The following is a 16,151-nucleotide window of genomic DNA, read 5'->3' on the forward strand; positions in this document are numbered from 1 at the left end:
AAGGTTTTTCAAAGATTTCTGTGTGATTGAAGGGCAAGAGCCCCCCTGCCCTTGTTTCAACTGAATTCTTTTTGAAAATCTCCCCCAGGTGCAGCTCAGTGTAGGCAGAGCCCTCTGCTTGCAGTGTGTGGAGGTGTGAAGCTCACAGCTTCTGCTGCTACCTTCTGCATGTCAACTTGCTAATAAGGCATGCAGAGACACCGGGAGACCCTTCCATGATTGGAAACAAAGCCAAAGAAACCAAATACAATGTTGTTTAATGTGTTTATAGCTCATACAAGAGGAATTCAGCCATACCTTAATTTCTGTTTGATTTGTGCGAGTAGTAAAGAAAAGGCGTGCTTATCTTTGGCCCCGTGCATCACTTGTTTGCCAGCGAAGCGAGGAGTGCAGCTCTGTAATGTGAGGAGGAATAACAGCTCAGCAGTGCACAGGGAGAGACTGCAATTCCACGAGGGCTTTGAGCCAGCGCTATTCTGAGGGCAGGAGCCTCACCTCCTTGGTTGGCTGCTCTATCTCTCACCCACATGTTGGTGGAGTCGCACAGAGAACCCCATCCGGCACCTGATCTGGCTGAGTGCTCGAGCTTTGTGTTGGTCGTGCTCAGTGTGGCTGCATGCAGATTGCTGGGCTGGCTCTGTACAGCCATGCAGAGGAATGTAACGGCACCGAGCAATGGAGGGCTGAGATGGTTTCTTTCAACAGCAGTTTTGACTTACTACACATTTAAGGTGTTCATGTAACTGTAACATGACTCTGTAGAGCTTGAGGGAATTCCTACGCTTATGGGAATTAAATATTTACATAAAATATTTTGCATTATGGAAATAATGGATTCTTTTATGTTTCTGACCTGAGTTCTCAATTTTCCGGTGCCTACTGCTAGGTTTCCCTTTAGAATTAATTAGGACAGGATGTCAGCTTTTGAAACACATGAAATTGCTCCAGTGGCATTTTTATGTTGTACCTTCAAAAGGAATGTGCAAGTTTACCCTGCAGAGGCCACGAAGTTACTTAATGTTGGTGCATTACCATCCTTCTGTCCAGGACAAAATAGCATCTGTACTGTTATTGAATTGCTTCTTTTTCAGTCACTTAAGAGTAAGGTTCTCCTGTTGAGTTGTAATGTGCTATATTATAGCTAACTTCTGCACTGTCTGGGATAGGGTTACTACAGTCATGTCTGATAAGCATAATAATTAGTCCATAATTCGAGTTCTGCGTTTATTAACCCTCATATTGCCACTCTTATCAAGCAGTTTTGATGCAGAATTTATTCTTGTGAAAACCTTATCAGCTGTGGAAATGGCCACAAAGGCCAGATGTTTTTGTGCACTTCACCATGTGATACAGAACTAGACTATACTGGGTCGTGTGCTTGGCACAGTTGTGTGCTCAGCAATGGAGAATGATATTTGTCAGATTTCATTAACGTTTTGGAAAAAAAGCAACCAAAAAACCTTCCCAGCAAGCACCAAAACAGCCCACGATCCCAAACCATAAGGAACTGCAGTGGGCACAGTAAGCCATTTCCTAGGACTTACGCAAGGATGTAATTTACAGTGATGCTGAAAATGGCATAATGTTGTGTTCTTAGCTGAGTGTTGTGGGAAAAAATAAAACCTGGTTTCAAGTGAAGTATTTTATATTATAACCCAGCAGATCTAGCCTGAATTGAAATTTGTATGCTGTCTTAATGGCTTGTTTTGTCACCCATAATCAACATCATATACTCCCATGGGAATGACTTCAGTCAAAAGGGATCAAAACAAACTGTTAATGCCTTTGCCTCTTTTGGACTTGCGAAAGTAGTGATCTGTTGATGTCTTTGTCCTTTGTCCCAACAGGGAATCTGCAAATGGTCTCCATGCGATCCCCCAAGATAATAGGAAATAAAGCAGAAACTGCTGTAGTTCCAGTGCACAGCACAGTACTGTAGTTGAACGGATTAATTCTGATGTCGCTGAAGGGCAGGATTGTTCTTAAAATTTAGCAATTACATTTGAGCTAATCCTAACATCAATAATCCCAATAATCTGAAGCCCGATGCAAAGTCAGGGCTACAATAACCTATTTCTAGTTGTCATTTCAGCTTTTGTTTGACAGTGAGATCACGAGTTCTGTTCTTGGTGACTCTCAGCAGTCAAATGAATCACATGTTCTGTTTTTATGTGCATGCAGAAGGTATCTTGTTCTAATTTCTTACCTTTTTAAATTTTTAGTTGTTGACCTCCTTTACTGGCGAGACATTAAGAAGACAGGAGTGGTGTTTGGTGCCAGCTTGTTCCTGCTGCTCTCATTAACAGTGTTCAGCATCGTGAGCGTGACAGCTTACATTGCCTTGGCCCTGCTTTCTGTGACCATCAGCTTTAGGATATACAAGGGAGTTATCCAGGCAATCCAAAAGTCCGATGAAGGCCATCCATTTAGGTGAGGTTTTTCTTTTAATTAAGGAAAAATATGTTGTTTTTGGGAGTGATGCTTCTAGTGCTGGTAGAAGCAGTGAATGACATATGCATTAATATGTTGTATAAGAAAATAAATAATAATGCTAGGGTGTCTTCATTTGCATTTAAAAAAAAAAGCCAAGAAAACCAAAATGACAAACCATACTGCAATCTAATGGGTTAACATAAGCATTTTAGTGTGATACAGCCTTCAGAATGTGAACTGGTGACAGATGTACAAAATGTAAAGATTGTTTCAGCACTTCCAATTCAATTTATTAAGGGAAAATCAGGGTAGATGTAGCAGTGGGGATTTTGACCCTTTTGGGACATCGGGATACACTTAGATTTTAGCACGTAAGAGCAGAGCTGTGTTCTCACATGCAAATCTGCCTTGTGATCAGAGGAATCCAGGTTAACTGCAGCCTGCTCAGGTAAGAAATTCAGAAGACTGGACTCTGAAGAACACTCTAAGGATAGAGGAGTTAAATTATAGGATTTGTTTTTTCATTAAGCTCTTGCTTTTAAAAGCAGCTCTTGTGGTGTACTATGTGTGTACTTCCCTGCAGAGTAGGAATGCAGTATCCTTGGCATTCATGCTCTTTCCTATGTAGAGTGCAGTGGTGTCTGTTACTGCAGAGCTGCATCTTAGAAGAAATAAACCCACTGATGTGTAAGTGTAATTACTGAGAGGGCATGTTTCTGGTTTCCATGCCAGCCCTATCCCACACTGCTCTTGCTTCTCTCCTTTTTTAATGAGCGAAGCGATTCAATCTCAGTTTCCCTTGCACCTTTCAGAAAATCCTGCTTGCTTCCTCTGTGCAGCCCTGTCAACAACTTTGTGGTCTTTCCAGTTACTCTATTTCTCTTCCTCTCATCTGCAGTAAGCATAGTTGAAAGCTTTCCCAAGTTTATTTCTCCCTGACCACATGCAGTTGTTAATTCAGCCGGTAGCAGCCAATGCTTTAAGTGACGCACATAGGAGACTCCACTATGTGTTGGTAGGGGTGGGTTTTTAAATAATTATTTAATTAAAGAAATCAACACCACACCTTACAGCAGAATCCCTCCTCCAGAAATTATTTAGCTGCAGTAGCTGTGAAGTGATGTCCTGTTACAGATGGTGCTGCATTGCTCCTCTCTCTAAGGTGGAAATCAGATATATTGTTCTTCATGTGCAAGAGTCCCAACTACTGCAGGCAAAAGTTGCAGTACACACCTTTGTGTTAAAAGAATTGCTGTCAGTAATTGCTAGAAAGTGGTTTTCTTTTTTCTGTATTTTTTTAATGAAATGATGAAAAATGTGCCAGTTTTCCTGTGCCTTAGTGTATTTGTCTCAGTGTGATAGTTTCAAAAACGTCTTCCAGCAGTGTGGATATGTTGCTTTTGTAGGACTTCCTCTGTTTGAGAAATGTGCAAATCTCAAGTCCTGTAGGATATGAGGTTGCCTTAAGGATTCCCTTCTTCCTAATGCAGCAGCAAAACCAGAGAACGAGCCCCTTGTCCCCTGCCAGCCTTTCCATCTGTGTCTCCTATTTTAAATACCCACTGGCCTTCTGACTGTGACAGATGCCAGTATATGGGTCAGAGATGCTGGACGTGTCTGGCCACTCGCTAGCCTTGTGTGTCGGTCAGTGTGCCTTCTGCATAGTCTGGGCGAGGCTGTGTGTGTGTGTCAGAGTAAGTACAGGAGCACAGCACAGCTTGATTTTTTTTCTCTTCCTTTCCAAGGATAACTTAGGTTAGTTCTGTTCTGTCCTCCTAGCATTCCGTGTGTTGTGAGGTTTGTCTCTTTCTAACACCATGCTGTATGTTGGTACTGCTTAGTGGAACTCTCGCAGTAGTTTCACAAGTTGTTCTTTCTCACAGGGCTTACTTGGAGTCTGATGTAGCTGTGTCTGAAGAGCTGATTCAGAAATACAGCAGTGTTGTGCTTGGTCACATCAACGGCACAGTCAAGGAGCTGAGACGCCTCTTCCTCGTTGATGACTTGGTTGATTCTCTGAAGGTGAGTTTACTCCAGCTGTAGGTACACCAGCCTTGTGCAGATAGATTCCTTGCTGACCCAGGGTAGAAAAGCCCACTTGTCCTTATGCAGTTCTTAGTTCACATTCATGTTTGGCTCCACGTACTGGAAGTACTAAGCCTTTTTGTGGCTTTCTCATAGACACGTTGAGTTGTGTATAAAGCACCAAATGCGGCCACGGAGTGGATAACTTCATTTGCACTGCATTTTGGCAGCACAGTAAAACTGAGTGGAAAACTGAAATTGGCTTTGGTTGCATGCAGTTCGGCTGTACCTCTTTCCTGTGCTTAAAAGCAGGAATCTTTTAGATAAACAAGGTGCTTCTCTTCAGTATGTGCATTTAGAATGCATCATTACCTCTCTTTAAAAACAAAACCCCACTTTAAGGCTGGACTGACAGAGTCTGGTTATATTGTTTTGTCTGTTTGTTTCTGTGTTGTGGTTAATATACAACCTTGAACAGCAGGAGTTCTGTATCCATTCTTTTGCTGGAAGAATGGGGACTGAATGATGCCTTTGTTTTTCTAGGAAGGTGGATGCTTGATTCCGTCACTAGATTGGTGTGTAAATTACTGTTTTGTTTAGTAAGACAAATTACTGACAGAGTTTTTGTAAGCAACTCTGCCTAAAGCGTGCCAGACAGCATAGCAGGTATCTCAAATACCGTGAAGTGGTGTTGGATGGTATTGGAAGTTGGCAGAGCAAAACTGACAGGGAAGAAACAGAGAAAAATGGCTGTAAATGCAGTTTTGTTCTGTGAGAATTAAATTTTCTCCTTTCAAGCTTATTGCCTGGCTTTGTTTTTCAGACAGTTGTTTCTTTTACTGAGTGCAGCTTGCTGTCCATTTGTTTTTCAGTTTACTAAATCTTCTGAAGTTGCATTTGTCCTCCAGTAAATCTCTTCCTTACAGAGTGCTTAGTGAGCCCTCTGAGCTGTTGTGGGGCTGAGGGGAGGGATTTCCCGTGAAACTTGGAATAAGAGAGGAAGGCTATGAAAGTCTTTGTTATATCTGTGGAATAGAAACCAGAGACTGATCTCAGGATCTTACCAATGGTTTTGGATCCAGTTTGTCATTATGCTTCCAACACAGTCGAGAGCTGGTATTGCAAGTGCTGTAGTTAGCACTGTGCAGATGTCCCATAGGAATAGTCTTTTCCCTCTGGGATAAAGATGGTAAGGCACCAGGTCATCTGGGCTCTGCTGCTCGTGAGAAGACTCAGGTTCTCAGAAGGGAGAGTGGAGGTGAAGCCTTAGCCCAGAGGTTTGTGTAATAATCTTCCTGCTTCTACAGGGCTGTGCAGTGAAAGTACTCGTATAGTGGGACTGTGCGTTCATGTTTTCTGTTCATCCTTCTGTACAGTGGATACCACTGCATTTTCTGGCAACAGGGCTCACATGGGTCTGTTACTGGCTGTGCCTTGCTGGTGTTTCCACTTGGGCTGCATGGGATGGCTGATGTCTGCCTGCTGCCCTTTGCTCTGTACAAGGCTCTTGCCTTCCATTCAGTGGCCGAGTCTTTGGGGATCATCTCTGCAGCACTGTAGCCTTCACCAAGAGGAAAGTTCTTACGTGACTGGAATTGCATTTTGATAACTTCATGTCTGAAGGGGGGAAGGAACATGCTCTTTGCCTATAGTGCTTTCTAATAGCATTGAGTCTGTGTTCAGAAAAATATTATTTTGTTTAAGGCCTGTTCAGATGTAATGAAACAACAGGGTACATGGCAGAGTACGTTGTAGTCACAAGGTTGCCCCTATTTCTTAAATAATTAAGCCCCTGCAGTATGTTCCTTCCTCTAAGTGAGGAGAATTTCCACACCATTTGTTTGGAGATTGCAGTCCCTTGCAGTAAGGACTGGGAAATGGTGAATGGCCAAACAGCTGCTTTGGTCAGTGCTGCGTGAAGAGCTGGGGTCTTCCAGAAGTAGAATGGACTCCAGTTGGGATGTCTTCAAGGCTCTCTAATCATCTTTAAAATAGCGTGGTATGTGGGGTACAGTTGTTTATTCAGCTGAAGTAATTCATGTCCCCTCTCTTCTGGCATTTAAGACACTTCATGTGGGTTAATTAGTCTAATTTATGGCAGTTGGGAGCAGCCGTCTGTTAAACCAGTGAATGTCAGTGCTGCTCTCAGCTCCTGGTTAGTGGAGAGTTTGTGCTCGAGGATAACACTGAGATGCTGATTATGTAAACAGTGGCTCTGGTTTTATATATTAAAAAAAAAACTACAACACAATTCTTGGCTTGTGTAGTTTAAACATCTTCACTATAGGAAACAGCAGGATTGTGTATAATTAAAGAGCTCTGTTGTAGAAAATGTCTGCAGATCAGCTTATTGTGCATAATAGTTCTGGCTGTAAAATCTGGCTTGTTAAGTTTTTTCTATTTTTATTAAACAATTCTTCAGTGGTGGAAGTCTTAAAATGGCCTAAATATTTATGCTGTGCAAAGAGATGTTTCTCAGGAGGGGTTTCAGAAGAGCCCTTGCCAAAGGCCCAGGAGAAATTGCACTTCGGCCCGGTGCTCCATGATCAGCCATGCACTGAGTTGCACAACGAGCAGCTGCTCCACAGGGACGTTGGGACACACAGCTTCCAGTTTGTCATTGCTCAACTGTGCTTTGAGAAATAGAACTCTGTGCTATACTGGAACTGCTTTATAGTAAAGAAGCTGAACAATGGGCATTTCTGGATCTGCCGTTAAATTGCCTTATGCTTTGAGTACTGGAGCTATTCCTCATTGGAATGAGGTGGCAAAAAACTCCATTCAGTCCATCAGATACACTGCTTGTTTTGCTGGCTTGCATATCATTGTCACATGCAGGCAGTGAGCTTGGGCTCCATGCCTTCCTTCTGTCCTGTCCTGAGCATGCAGGAAGAACATCATCTTGGTAGGTCAGTCCTGCTACCTGCCGCTTACACGAGCCCAGTTTTCTTGCATGGTCATAGTCCTCAGCACTGTTATTAATGCTCACCTGCCTGGGATGCTGCTTCATTTCTGAGTGCACCCTGTGAGTCACTGCAGTGGCAGTTACTGGCTTTGCTCCTCTGCAGAGTGGGATGTGCTGCACAGACAGACCCGTGCTGGAAGCGTTCTGTTAGCTTTGTTAGAGCACTCTTTGCAGAGGCTGCTGACCACTTCCCACCACTGTACTGCAAAGCAGAACTGACGTCTGAATGAATCATGAGGGAGTTTGGAGAAATCTGCTTTATCTTTCTTGATTATCTCGCCAAAGCACAAGTCACTGCTTAGAGGTACACACTGCTAACTCCCCTTGCTCTGACACCCAAGTCCTGGCTTCTGCTTTGTTCCTTATGGGTTGTGCAGCTCTAGAAGAAAGTGGCTGATTTTCCTCGGGGTGGTGCTGACACAGAAATAGAGCTGGCAGCCTTGGCCCCTCCTGCCCTGTGGAGGTCAGAGGTGTGCTTGGGACACTGCATGTGGCAGAGGACAGACAGTCCTGTTCAGAGCAGCTCAGACTGCTCAGGAACAGGGTCTGTGCAGGAGCAGTGGTGGGTAAGGGATGATGATGTGACAGCCCTCAGCCCAGGGCATTCAGTGGCTCACAGAGACAGAAGTGTGGCTGGGGCAGTTCCATGCCCCCATCTGCAGCACAGCCTTGGAGTTGATGCACTTGGATGTGGGCTGCTGGGCTGCCAGGCACACTGCAAGGTGGCTACTGTCTCCTGGCTCCATCCATAGGATCTGTAGGTGCTGGCATGCTCCAGCTTCTTACTTGCCTGTCCTGTTCTCTGTGTTTGAAAGGGGGGAAGTGGGAACTGTTTGCCCATCCTTGCTAAATGCTGGTTTGGAAGCACTACATCAATGCAGAGAGCATTGGGCAGCCACCTGGTCACTGCTGACTTGGACTGTGCTCAGCCTGTTGACCTAGACACGAGGGGCCACATATCCTATTACTGAACCCTTCAGCCATCTCATCACACATCTATAATTACATTGGACATACACTGTGATGTCTTGAGGCATTCTAGCTTTATAAGTGTGTTTTGAGAATTTTCCCCACTTAGTGTTGTAGCCAGTATGTTCTTGTACAACACACTGTGGGCTAACGTGCTTTTTTCCTTTTCAGTTTGCAGTGTTGATGTGGGTGTTCACTTACGTTGGTGCCTTGTTTAATGGTCTGACATTACTGATACTGGGTGAGTGTTTCAAGTTGTGTTAAATAGCTGGCATGACAGAATAACCCTGAAAAAGCACTGAGGTCTGCCTGGTATTCCAAGGCTGTTCTTGAGAGTGTATCGAGATGGTACAGTTCTGTGTCCCTTTTCTAGGGCACTGATAACGCTGCAGAAGGGATAATTGTGCTGCTGAATTCCTTGAAGTTGCTGATTTTTCAGACATTGTATCATTCAGAAACATCTTCCCTTGTGCTTATCTGCCAGGGTTACCTTTTCTCTAGTATGGTTGCTATACTGTAAGTTACTGGTGGAAGTACAGGAGCAGATCTGGTCCCCTCCTGCTGAAGATTGATTGTTTTTGGTAGTCCGGAGCAGCTGTGAGAAGCAAACTGGGTCTGAAGAATGTGTGTAACCCACAGTGCAGAAGTGAGCTGTGATCAGATGCACCATGCCATTGATGAGATGTGAAGAGCAGCCTAACTCCTTATTAGAGATTGTTGAAATTACTAACAATTTTTGTATGTAGCTTAGCTATTGCTTTTTTCTTGTACCTTTTTGAAAGAAATGTCAGGGTGTGAACACTAGCCTCTGCTTAACAGAGCACTGTTCCTTTTGTCAGTATTTATACCTGCGATCTGCTCTTTTCCAGCTTTGATTTCGCTGTTCAGTGTTCCTGTTATTTATGAGAGACATCAGGTGAGTTTTTAATAGGATTCATTAAGTACTCTGTAAGATGAGCTCTGCTGAAACAAAACCAGGAGGGAATAAAACCAAATTTTATCCGTCTAAACTCTTTGAAGCCTTTGCAGCACAGGCCTTTAACCTGGAGCCAGTGCCAGAGAACCAAGTTTGCTGTGAAGCCCAAACTGCTTGTGCTTCCCCTCTACCTGTTTGGTGGAAGTTAAGAGGGCTTCCTCAACAAACAGTTATGAAAAGGTCATGGTTAACCTGGAGGCCTTCTCATCCCCTCATCCAGATTTGGTCAGGACAACAGCAGCATTAGGCAGGGTGTATTAATCGTGATGTGAGTTCTGAAGAATTTCTGAAGAAACCACTTTGGAGCTAATAATATTCAGGATTTGTGTCCCAAATCCCCATGGAATTTGTAGTTCTGACAAAAACTGGCGATGTGAAATGCTTAGCACAGTCTGATACTTTTTCTGTCTGCAGACTAACATACACGAAGGAGGTAAGAAGAACCCAAAGCAAAATACATATGATGAAATAATAGCAGAGCTGGAACAGGGAGTGTCTTCAGCAGGTGGTAGCACAGGAGGGGGGAAGCCAATGCTGGCTTAGCAGTTCCTTCTCCTCTTTCAAAAACAACCTTGGTCTTGGAGGCCAGCCTGCAATATGGGAGAAGAGGAAGGGAGGCACTGAGAGGATGGCAGAGCCTCTTGGGCTCCTCTCTGAGCTCCCAGATGAGCCTAGAAACGAGCAAACGAGCTCTGCAGCAAAAGGAAATCCTGTAGCCCTGAGGAAACCTGATGGACAATTGGTGTGGCTTAACCCCAGCTCCTCAATCCTCTTGAGCTGAAGGCGTAAGCTCCTTAGCAGGCCCAGCCCACCAAAGCAGCTTTCCTTCTCCCGGGTGCCCTGAGGGGTGACTGCTCACCACCTCCTCAGTTGTGCACTCGTGTCACAGCTGCCTCAAGAAGAGGTGCAAATGGAAAAGGCCTGTGTTTTAAAAATGCAATCTCCTGCTGGTACTCAGCTTAACAGTGGGCTCCAGTGAGCATCTTTTACCTGGAGAAACTGCCTTTTGGTCAGCAGGCACAGGCTGGAGGGTTTTATGCTGGAAGCTGACTTGAGAGGGAGCTGGGCTTGGGCAACCTTGGGCTGCATCAGCCCAGGGAATAACCAGTGCTGAGCTCCTTCCTTCTGTCAGCAGTTGATGCTGCGAGGGCACATCCTGGTGCCCTGCTGTAATGCTGCCTTCCAGGCAGCAGTTGATCTGTAACATCTCCTGTCTTACATTTCAGGCCCAGATCGACCATTATTTGGGACTAGTGAACAAGAACGTCAAAGATGCGATGGCAAAGTGAGTATTTTCTGTTTGTTTCACTTTCTATGTAAATAATGTATACAGCAGGCCTGTACTACATGCACTGGTTGTGGGAGCAAAAAGTCTTTTGGTTAAATATAGAGTGGTTGTGAAGTCTGCTCCTCTCTTGCTGTTGCCATTGCATTCATCCAATTTTATTTCTAATGGAAATCTATAGATTTGAAACAACCAGTAGAACCACAGACCCCCAGCATTGGCAGCTGTGGGGTGCGTGAATAGGAATTTAGCAGTTCTACCAGTTTCTGAGTGTAGTAGTTGGTTTGCTGTGAGAATTATCTCCATGCATTGCTGTCTCTAAGAATACTTTTGTACCTACTCTTTTTTGCTTTCTCCAATGCCATTCTCTTTCCTCTCCCATTCCTTTTGCAGGATCCAAGCAAAGATCCCTGGGCTGAAGCGCAAAACTGAGTAAAAAGCGTGAAGCAACTTATCGATAGGAAGTCCAACTTTTAAGGGGGAAAATACTCATTTGGATTTACATGGGGAGGGTCAGGGAATAGCAAAACCCTTGACATTGCAGTGCAATTTCACAGATCTTTATTTTTTAGTAACGCAGTGTTTGAGGAAAAATAACTGTTTTGACTGCCATGTGTTTCATCATCTTAAGTATTGTAAGCTGCTATGTATGGATTTAAAACTAATCATCTTTCTTTATCCTGTGTGCAGCACTGGCTAATACAAAAGATTTGAGAAAGCTGTACATTTTGCTTATCAGAGGTAGGCGCTGCTGCGTTCCAGAAGAGGTAGTGCAGGTGAAGCAGAGGAGAACACTTCCCAGTTTGTGCACTGTGTATGGTCTGTGTAGACTGATGCAGATTTTCTAAAATGAGATGTTTTAGAAGAATATACCATTTTAGCAAGTTTTGAAAAATCTTGCCTTTTTGGTATGAGTATAGCTGTATTGTGATTTTATTGTTTTATCAATTGCCTGTGTGTGTGTGTATATATATATACATATATATGCGTGTGTGTGTGTGTATATGTATATATATATACATATATATGTGTGTATATGTATGTATATGTGTATATATATATACATGTATACATATGTATACATATATGTATGTATATATATATATGTGTGTGTGTGTGTGTGTGTGTGTGTGTTTCACAAAGCTTAGATCTTTCAGCTGCTCCACAGTGCTTTGTACATCAGAGAATTGACTGATTCTGGACTAGCTCCATAGCACACAAGCTTGAGAAACTAAAACGTCTCTATAAACACTAGCATCTGTTTAAAAGAAGTAAAAAAAAAAAAAAAAAAAAAAAGTAATGAACAAAGGAACCTCCACATAAATCGACAGCATACACTTGGTTGCGCAAACGTACAGTAGTTAATTTTGAGCAAATAATTCTACAGTATCTCAAACTCTGAACGCGTGGACTGAATATCTAATGCTGCAAATGTTGTTTGGGAACTTAAAACCTTGTTATGCAAGAAATGCTAAATGAAAATATAAACACTTGCAGTTTAAGCTGTATTGAACTAAGTCTGTGGAATGCATTGTGAAATGTAAAAACAAACAAAAAAAAAAAAAACAAGAAAAAAAGCAAAAAGCAAAAAAAAAAAGGCAAGAAAAAATCCTCAAACAAAAAAACCCAAGTATCAATAAAGCTTATAGACTTAAAATAATACCGGTATTTTGCTTTCTTGAGGTAAGTTTAATATCTTTGTGTTTATTTTAAAGTTGCTTGTGATTGTACATGGTGGTAGAAATAGTTTGTCAGATTTCTAGCAGTGTGACTAGGTGGAGTTTTCATGGTACCTTTTCTTTCCGTCTGTGCAGCATGAAGCAGTTTGCTCAGCTCCAGCTGTGATCATACAGAGCAGCAGGAGGCCATGCGTTGTTACCCCCAGTTGGTGCTGAGCTGTCACTGAAACTTAGGGAGGTGAAATGTGAGTCTGCTAAAAAAGTTCAGGGTCCTTGGCTGCTTGTACTGCGGGAGAGAGAATGCAGCCAGGTACTTGTCTAAGGGGAATTGTGTACTTGTGTAAAGCAAGTCAGCCCAGCACTTTTTCAGATGTTCTTTTTGCATCTGAGTTAGAGAGCTGGACATTGAAAACTGGTATCCAAATTTATTAGAGACACAGATGTTTAATGAATGACATTTTGACCATTGAAAAATAAATTCATGCACTAATATATTAATTTACAATATAATACACTGTCACTTTGAACATTTTACAGATAAAGCCAAACGATATAAACATACATAGAAATTTATAAGTGCTTTCCTGACAGAGGCTATTGCTGTAAGGTATTGGTAATGTTGCCGTTGATAGCTCCTGCTGCTGCACAGCTGCTTTTGGTCAGGATACAATCAGTGTGAAAGGCAAACATGACAACACAGGCCAAGGAGGTGCTCACTGACATCACCACCACTGGGATTACATGATTTTATCAAGAAGGATTCTTTAAAAAAAAAAAAAAAAAAAAGAGGCTGCATAGGGACTCTTATTGTGTATCTGACAAACTGAAGTTCTGTATAGTAATATAAGGCATTAATAAATTCAGTTTTAAAAAAAGCTGATTCTTGGAGGTTGCTGAAGCACTTTTGTGTGTTAAATATACATAGATGTAAATATACATACTCCTTGAATGGGATAGCAGTTTGTTTCAGTGGTCAGCATTACAGTATTCTGAGTCTCACAACTGCTGCTGTCTGAGCTTGGTGTGGGAACCCAGAGTGGCACAGCAGGACAGTTCCACAGCTCAGCATTTCATGGAGCTGAACTGGGACTAAAGCACTGTGTAACATCTCAGACACTAACTGTAAGTCAGAATGTTCTCTTTTGGCCTTTATTTCTTTAGATTAAAAACAATCTTTCTAAAAGAAAAAAGTCATTCCCATGTCATAGAATGGCCTGTTGCACAGTACCACAATGCTCATCTAGTTTCAACCCCACTGCTATGTGCCAAGTCGCCAACCACCAGACCAGGCTGCCCAAAGCCACACGCAGCCTATCCTTAAATGCCCCCAGGGATGGGGCATCCATAACCTCCTTGAATGTCAGAACTCTCCAGAATAATTTCATAATGCCTATTTTCTGTTCCTTTTTGAAGTTTCACTTGCAGAAGTTGTTGAACTTAATTACTTTCTTTTCTTTCTCCAATTCCCTTGCCTCTTGATTTCTAGTTTTGCAAAAATGTTCATTAACAATTGCTGAACATGTCTGCTTGTTCTCTGTGAGCATCTGCTCCTCGTCTCCACTTTCACATGGAAGCACCTCTCATTTCCTTCCCATAGCCTTTGCCCACCTGTCTGTGGTTGCACAGCCCAGGCTGCTGCAGAGGGTGCAGTAGAAGCAATGACAGGGAGAGGAGTTCAAACTGAGCACAGATGATGCTTTTCTCAAGGGCAGGAACACTTTCTTGGGTACCAGAATGATGGTGTGTTTTCTGAGACCAAATAGCATGGGGCTGGCTGCCCACTGAAGGGCCCTGGCCTGCAGTGTACAGGGGGTTGCTGAGCATGGCAGAGTGGCATTGATTCCTGATGGCTTTCAGTGTACTTGTCATAGATTTGATGGTCACTGCCTGGGCCAGTGTTTAATTAAATATGAAGCATGTTTTCCTGGAACCAGGAAAACTGCAGGAACACTCAGGGAACCTCCTTATTTGTGTTTAAAACTTTTCTTTTTGCCCCCTCCAGGCCCCACTTTAGGTTCGGCTGCAAGTTCATGCTGGTAGATTGGCTGTAGCAAGAACCAATTGTGAACAGCATGGCAGGAAACATTGTGCCCCCAGGTTGGCCTTACAGCTTGTTTAGGTTCCTGCTCACAGAACCATTTTGGAATCTGTTTTTTGAAGGTATGAAAAACCAAAGCACAACACAGGGATAACATAAGCACACCTCCAGAAGGGTGTGAGTGGGTAGCCCTCCTCTGTGTGGAAATTTAGCACCATATGTTGAAAGCAGAGTGGTGGGAGGCAAGATTGTAGGCCACACTACAATAAATATTGTTCAAAGGCACTTAATAGATAGAAGAATTTGCCAAAGAAACATTAAAAAAAATAATAAAAGGATTTTAAGAGCTCTACTTCACTGCTTGGGACTACAGACAGCTGCAGTGTGAACCCAGTGCTAACCCTCGTTAGCAGCCTGCACTTTTACTCAGCGCACTGAGTTTGAAGCAGGTGTGATGAAAACATTTGTGAATACTTGTTTGAGCCATGAAATTTGAAATGATGCAAATTAAAGGACCCAGTGCTTTTCTCTGCATCCCCCCTTCTCCCACACGGTTTGAATACTACACTATTAGGCAGAAGCAGCATACTCAGTTACCTGTTCACTTTGGCCCACTCCGCTTACAAAACTATTCCCTTCCAAACCTCAGCTTCCTTCTCTGGGATGTCAGTATTTGAGACACAAGAGCACATTTGTGCTCAGTACAGTCAGAAGAAATCTGGAAAGGTGAAATCCACCAGCAGCATTGGGCAGCGGTCACAGCAACTGAAGGGGGACAGCATTTGTGGCTGTCCTGTCCTGAGCCATGGCTTGGGGTGGCAGTAACAGCAGGAGCTGTCAGAGACATCGCCACACAAACACACTGCAAAGAAATTCATTGAGAGTTGATCAATTGATTGATACCACTGACTGGTATTTTTTGAAGTAACCTCCAGGATATCTTCTGTAAGAGAGTCTGGTGGACTTGTGCACATAAGTGCACATTGAAGCACGCTCCTTCAGGTAAGACACAGGTGAGCCCAGCAGTACAGAAACGCATTGCAGTGCCTTCCCCAGCAGCGCCAGGGCTGTCTTCACACACATGCATTCATAGACATAGAGGCACATGCAGACAGACAGATGCACAGAAAGATGCACACAGATGGACAGACAGGCACACACAGACAGCTAGACACACACAAGAATGCACACACACAGGCACACACACAGACCCAGCCACACTCAGACTAACAGACACAGCCATGTGTGCACACGTGCAGCCACACTAGCAGACAGACATGTATGGACAGACACACAAACACAAAGCCACATGTGTACACACATGCACAGAGGCACATAGAGACACACGGATCCATGTCTGTCCAATGGATGGACAGACATGCTTAGACAGACAGACACACTAAGCCACATACTGCTAGGCTTGAGCCCTATGCAGCCACAGCCCTGCTGCATGCACCCACCCACATAGCTACAACCACAGCTACACTGCAATGAGCACAGTCACATACACATCCCTACACATACAGCTGTACACCCAGAGCCACACACTGCTCCTGTCGCAGGCAGAGCCGCACGCACCACTGGACACACAGTCACACTTGTGTTCACAGCTGCACAAATCACCAGTAAGATAGTTCCTACCCCTCCTCCCTGCACACACACACACACACTTTTTGAATTTTTTTTTCCTCTTTAAATTCAGACACCTTTGGGCAGGCTCCTCTGTTGTTTGAAATGGCCTTCTAAATCTGCTGTGCTGTTTCTTCTGCTGGAATTCCTGT

The 16,151-nt window shown here is 43.5% G+C and overlaps 2 protein-coding genes across 14 annotated transcripts in view; one reads left to right on the forward strand and one right to left on the reverse strand.

Annotated features, from left to right (window-relative positions):
* Positions 1 to 14,655, forward strand: part of RTN4 (reticulon 4) — a 47,756-nt gene extending 33,101 nt beyond the window's left edge. For 8 of the 11 annotated variants that reach the window (XM_025148489.3, XM_025148491.3, XM_025148492.3 and 5 more), the window contains 6 exons: positions 2,223 to 2,430; positions 4,317 to 4,455; positions 8,564 to 8,633; positions 9,262 to 9,308; positions 10,595 to 10,653; positions 11,047 to 11,949. In XM_025148489.3, the coding sequence (XP_025004257.2) occupies positions 2,223 to 2,430; positions 4,317 to 4,455; positions 8,564 to 8,633; positions 9,262 to 9,308; positions 10,595 to 10,653; positions 11,047 to 11,089 (566 nt within the window). In that variant the 3' untranslated portion in view covers positions 11,090 to 11,949. Of the gene's footprint in view, positions 1 to 2,222; positions 2,431 to 4,316; positions 4,456 to 8,563; positions 8,634 to 9,261; positions 9,309 to 10,594; positions 10,654 to 11,046 lie in introns of all 11 variants that reach the window. The other 3 variants (NM_001348287.3, NM_001277087.4, XM_025148490.3) reach the window with 2 other exon arrangements.
* The window catches only part of EML6 (EMAP like 6), a 121,616-nt gene continuing 118,221 nt past the window's right edge, over positions 12,757 to 16,151 (reverse strand). For all 3 annotated transcript variants that reach the window (XM_046939333.1, XM_040697749.2, XM_004940125.5), the window contains one exon: positions 12,757 to 15,232. In XM_046939333.1, coding sequence (XP_046795289.1) covers positions 15,208 to 15,232 — 25 coding nt within the window. In that variant the 3' untranslated portion in view covers positions 12,757 to 15,207. The remainder of the gene's footprint in view (positions 15,233 to 16,151) is intronic.

The sequence above is a fragment of the Gallus gallus genome, chromosome 3 (assembly GCF_016699485.2).
Source record: "Gallus gallus isolate bGalGal1 chromosome 3, bGalGal1.mat.broiler.GRCg7b, whole genome shotgun sequence".
Taxonomy (NCBI): Eukaryota; Metazoa; Chordata; class Aves; order Galliformes; family Phasianidae; genus Gallus; species Gallus gallus.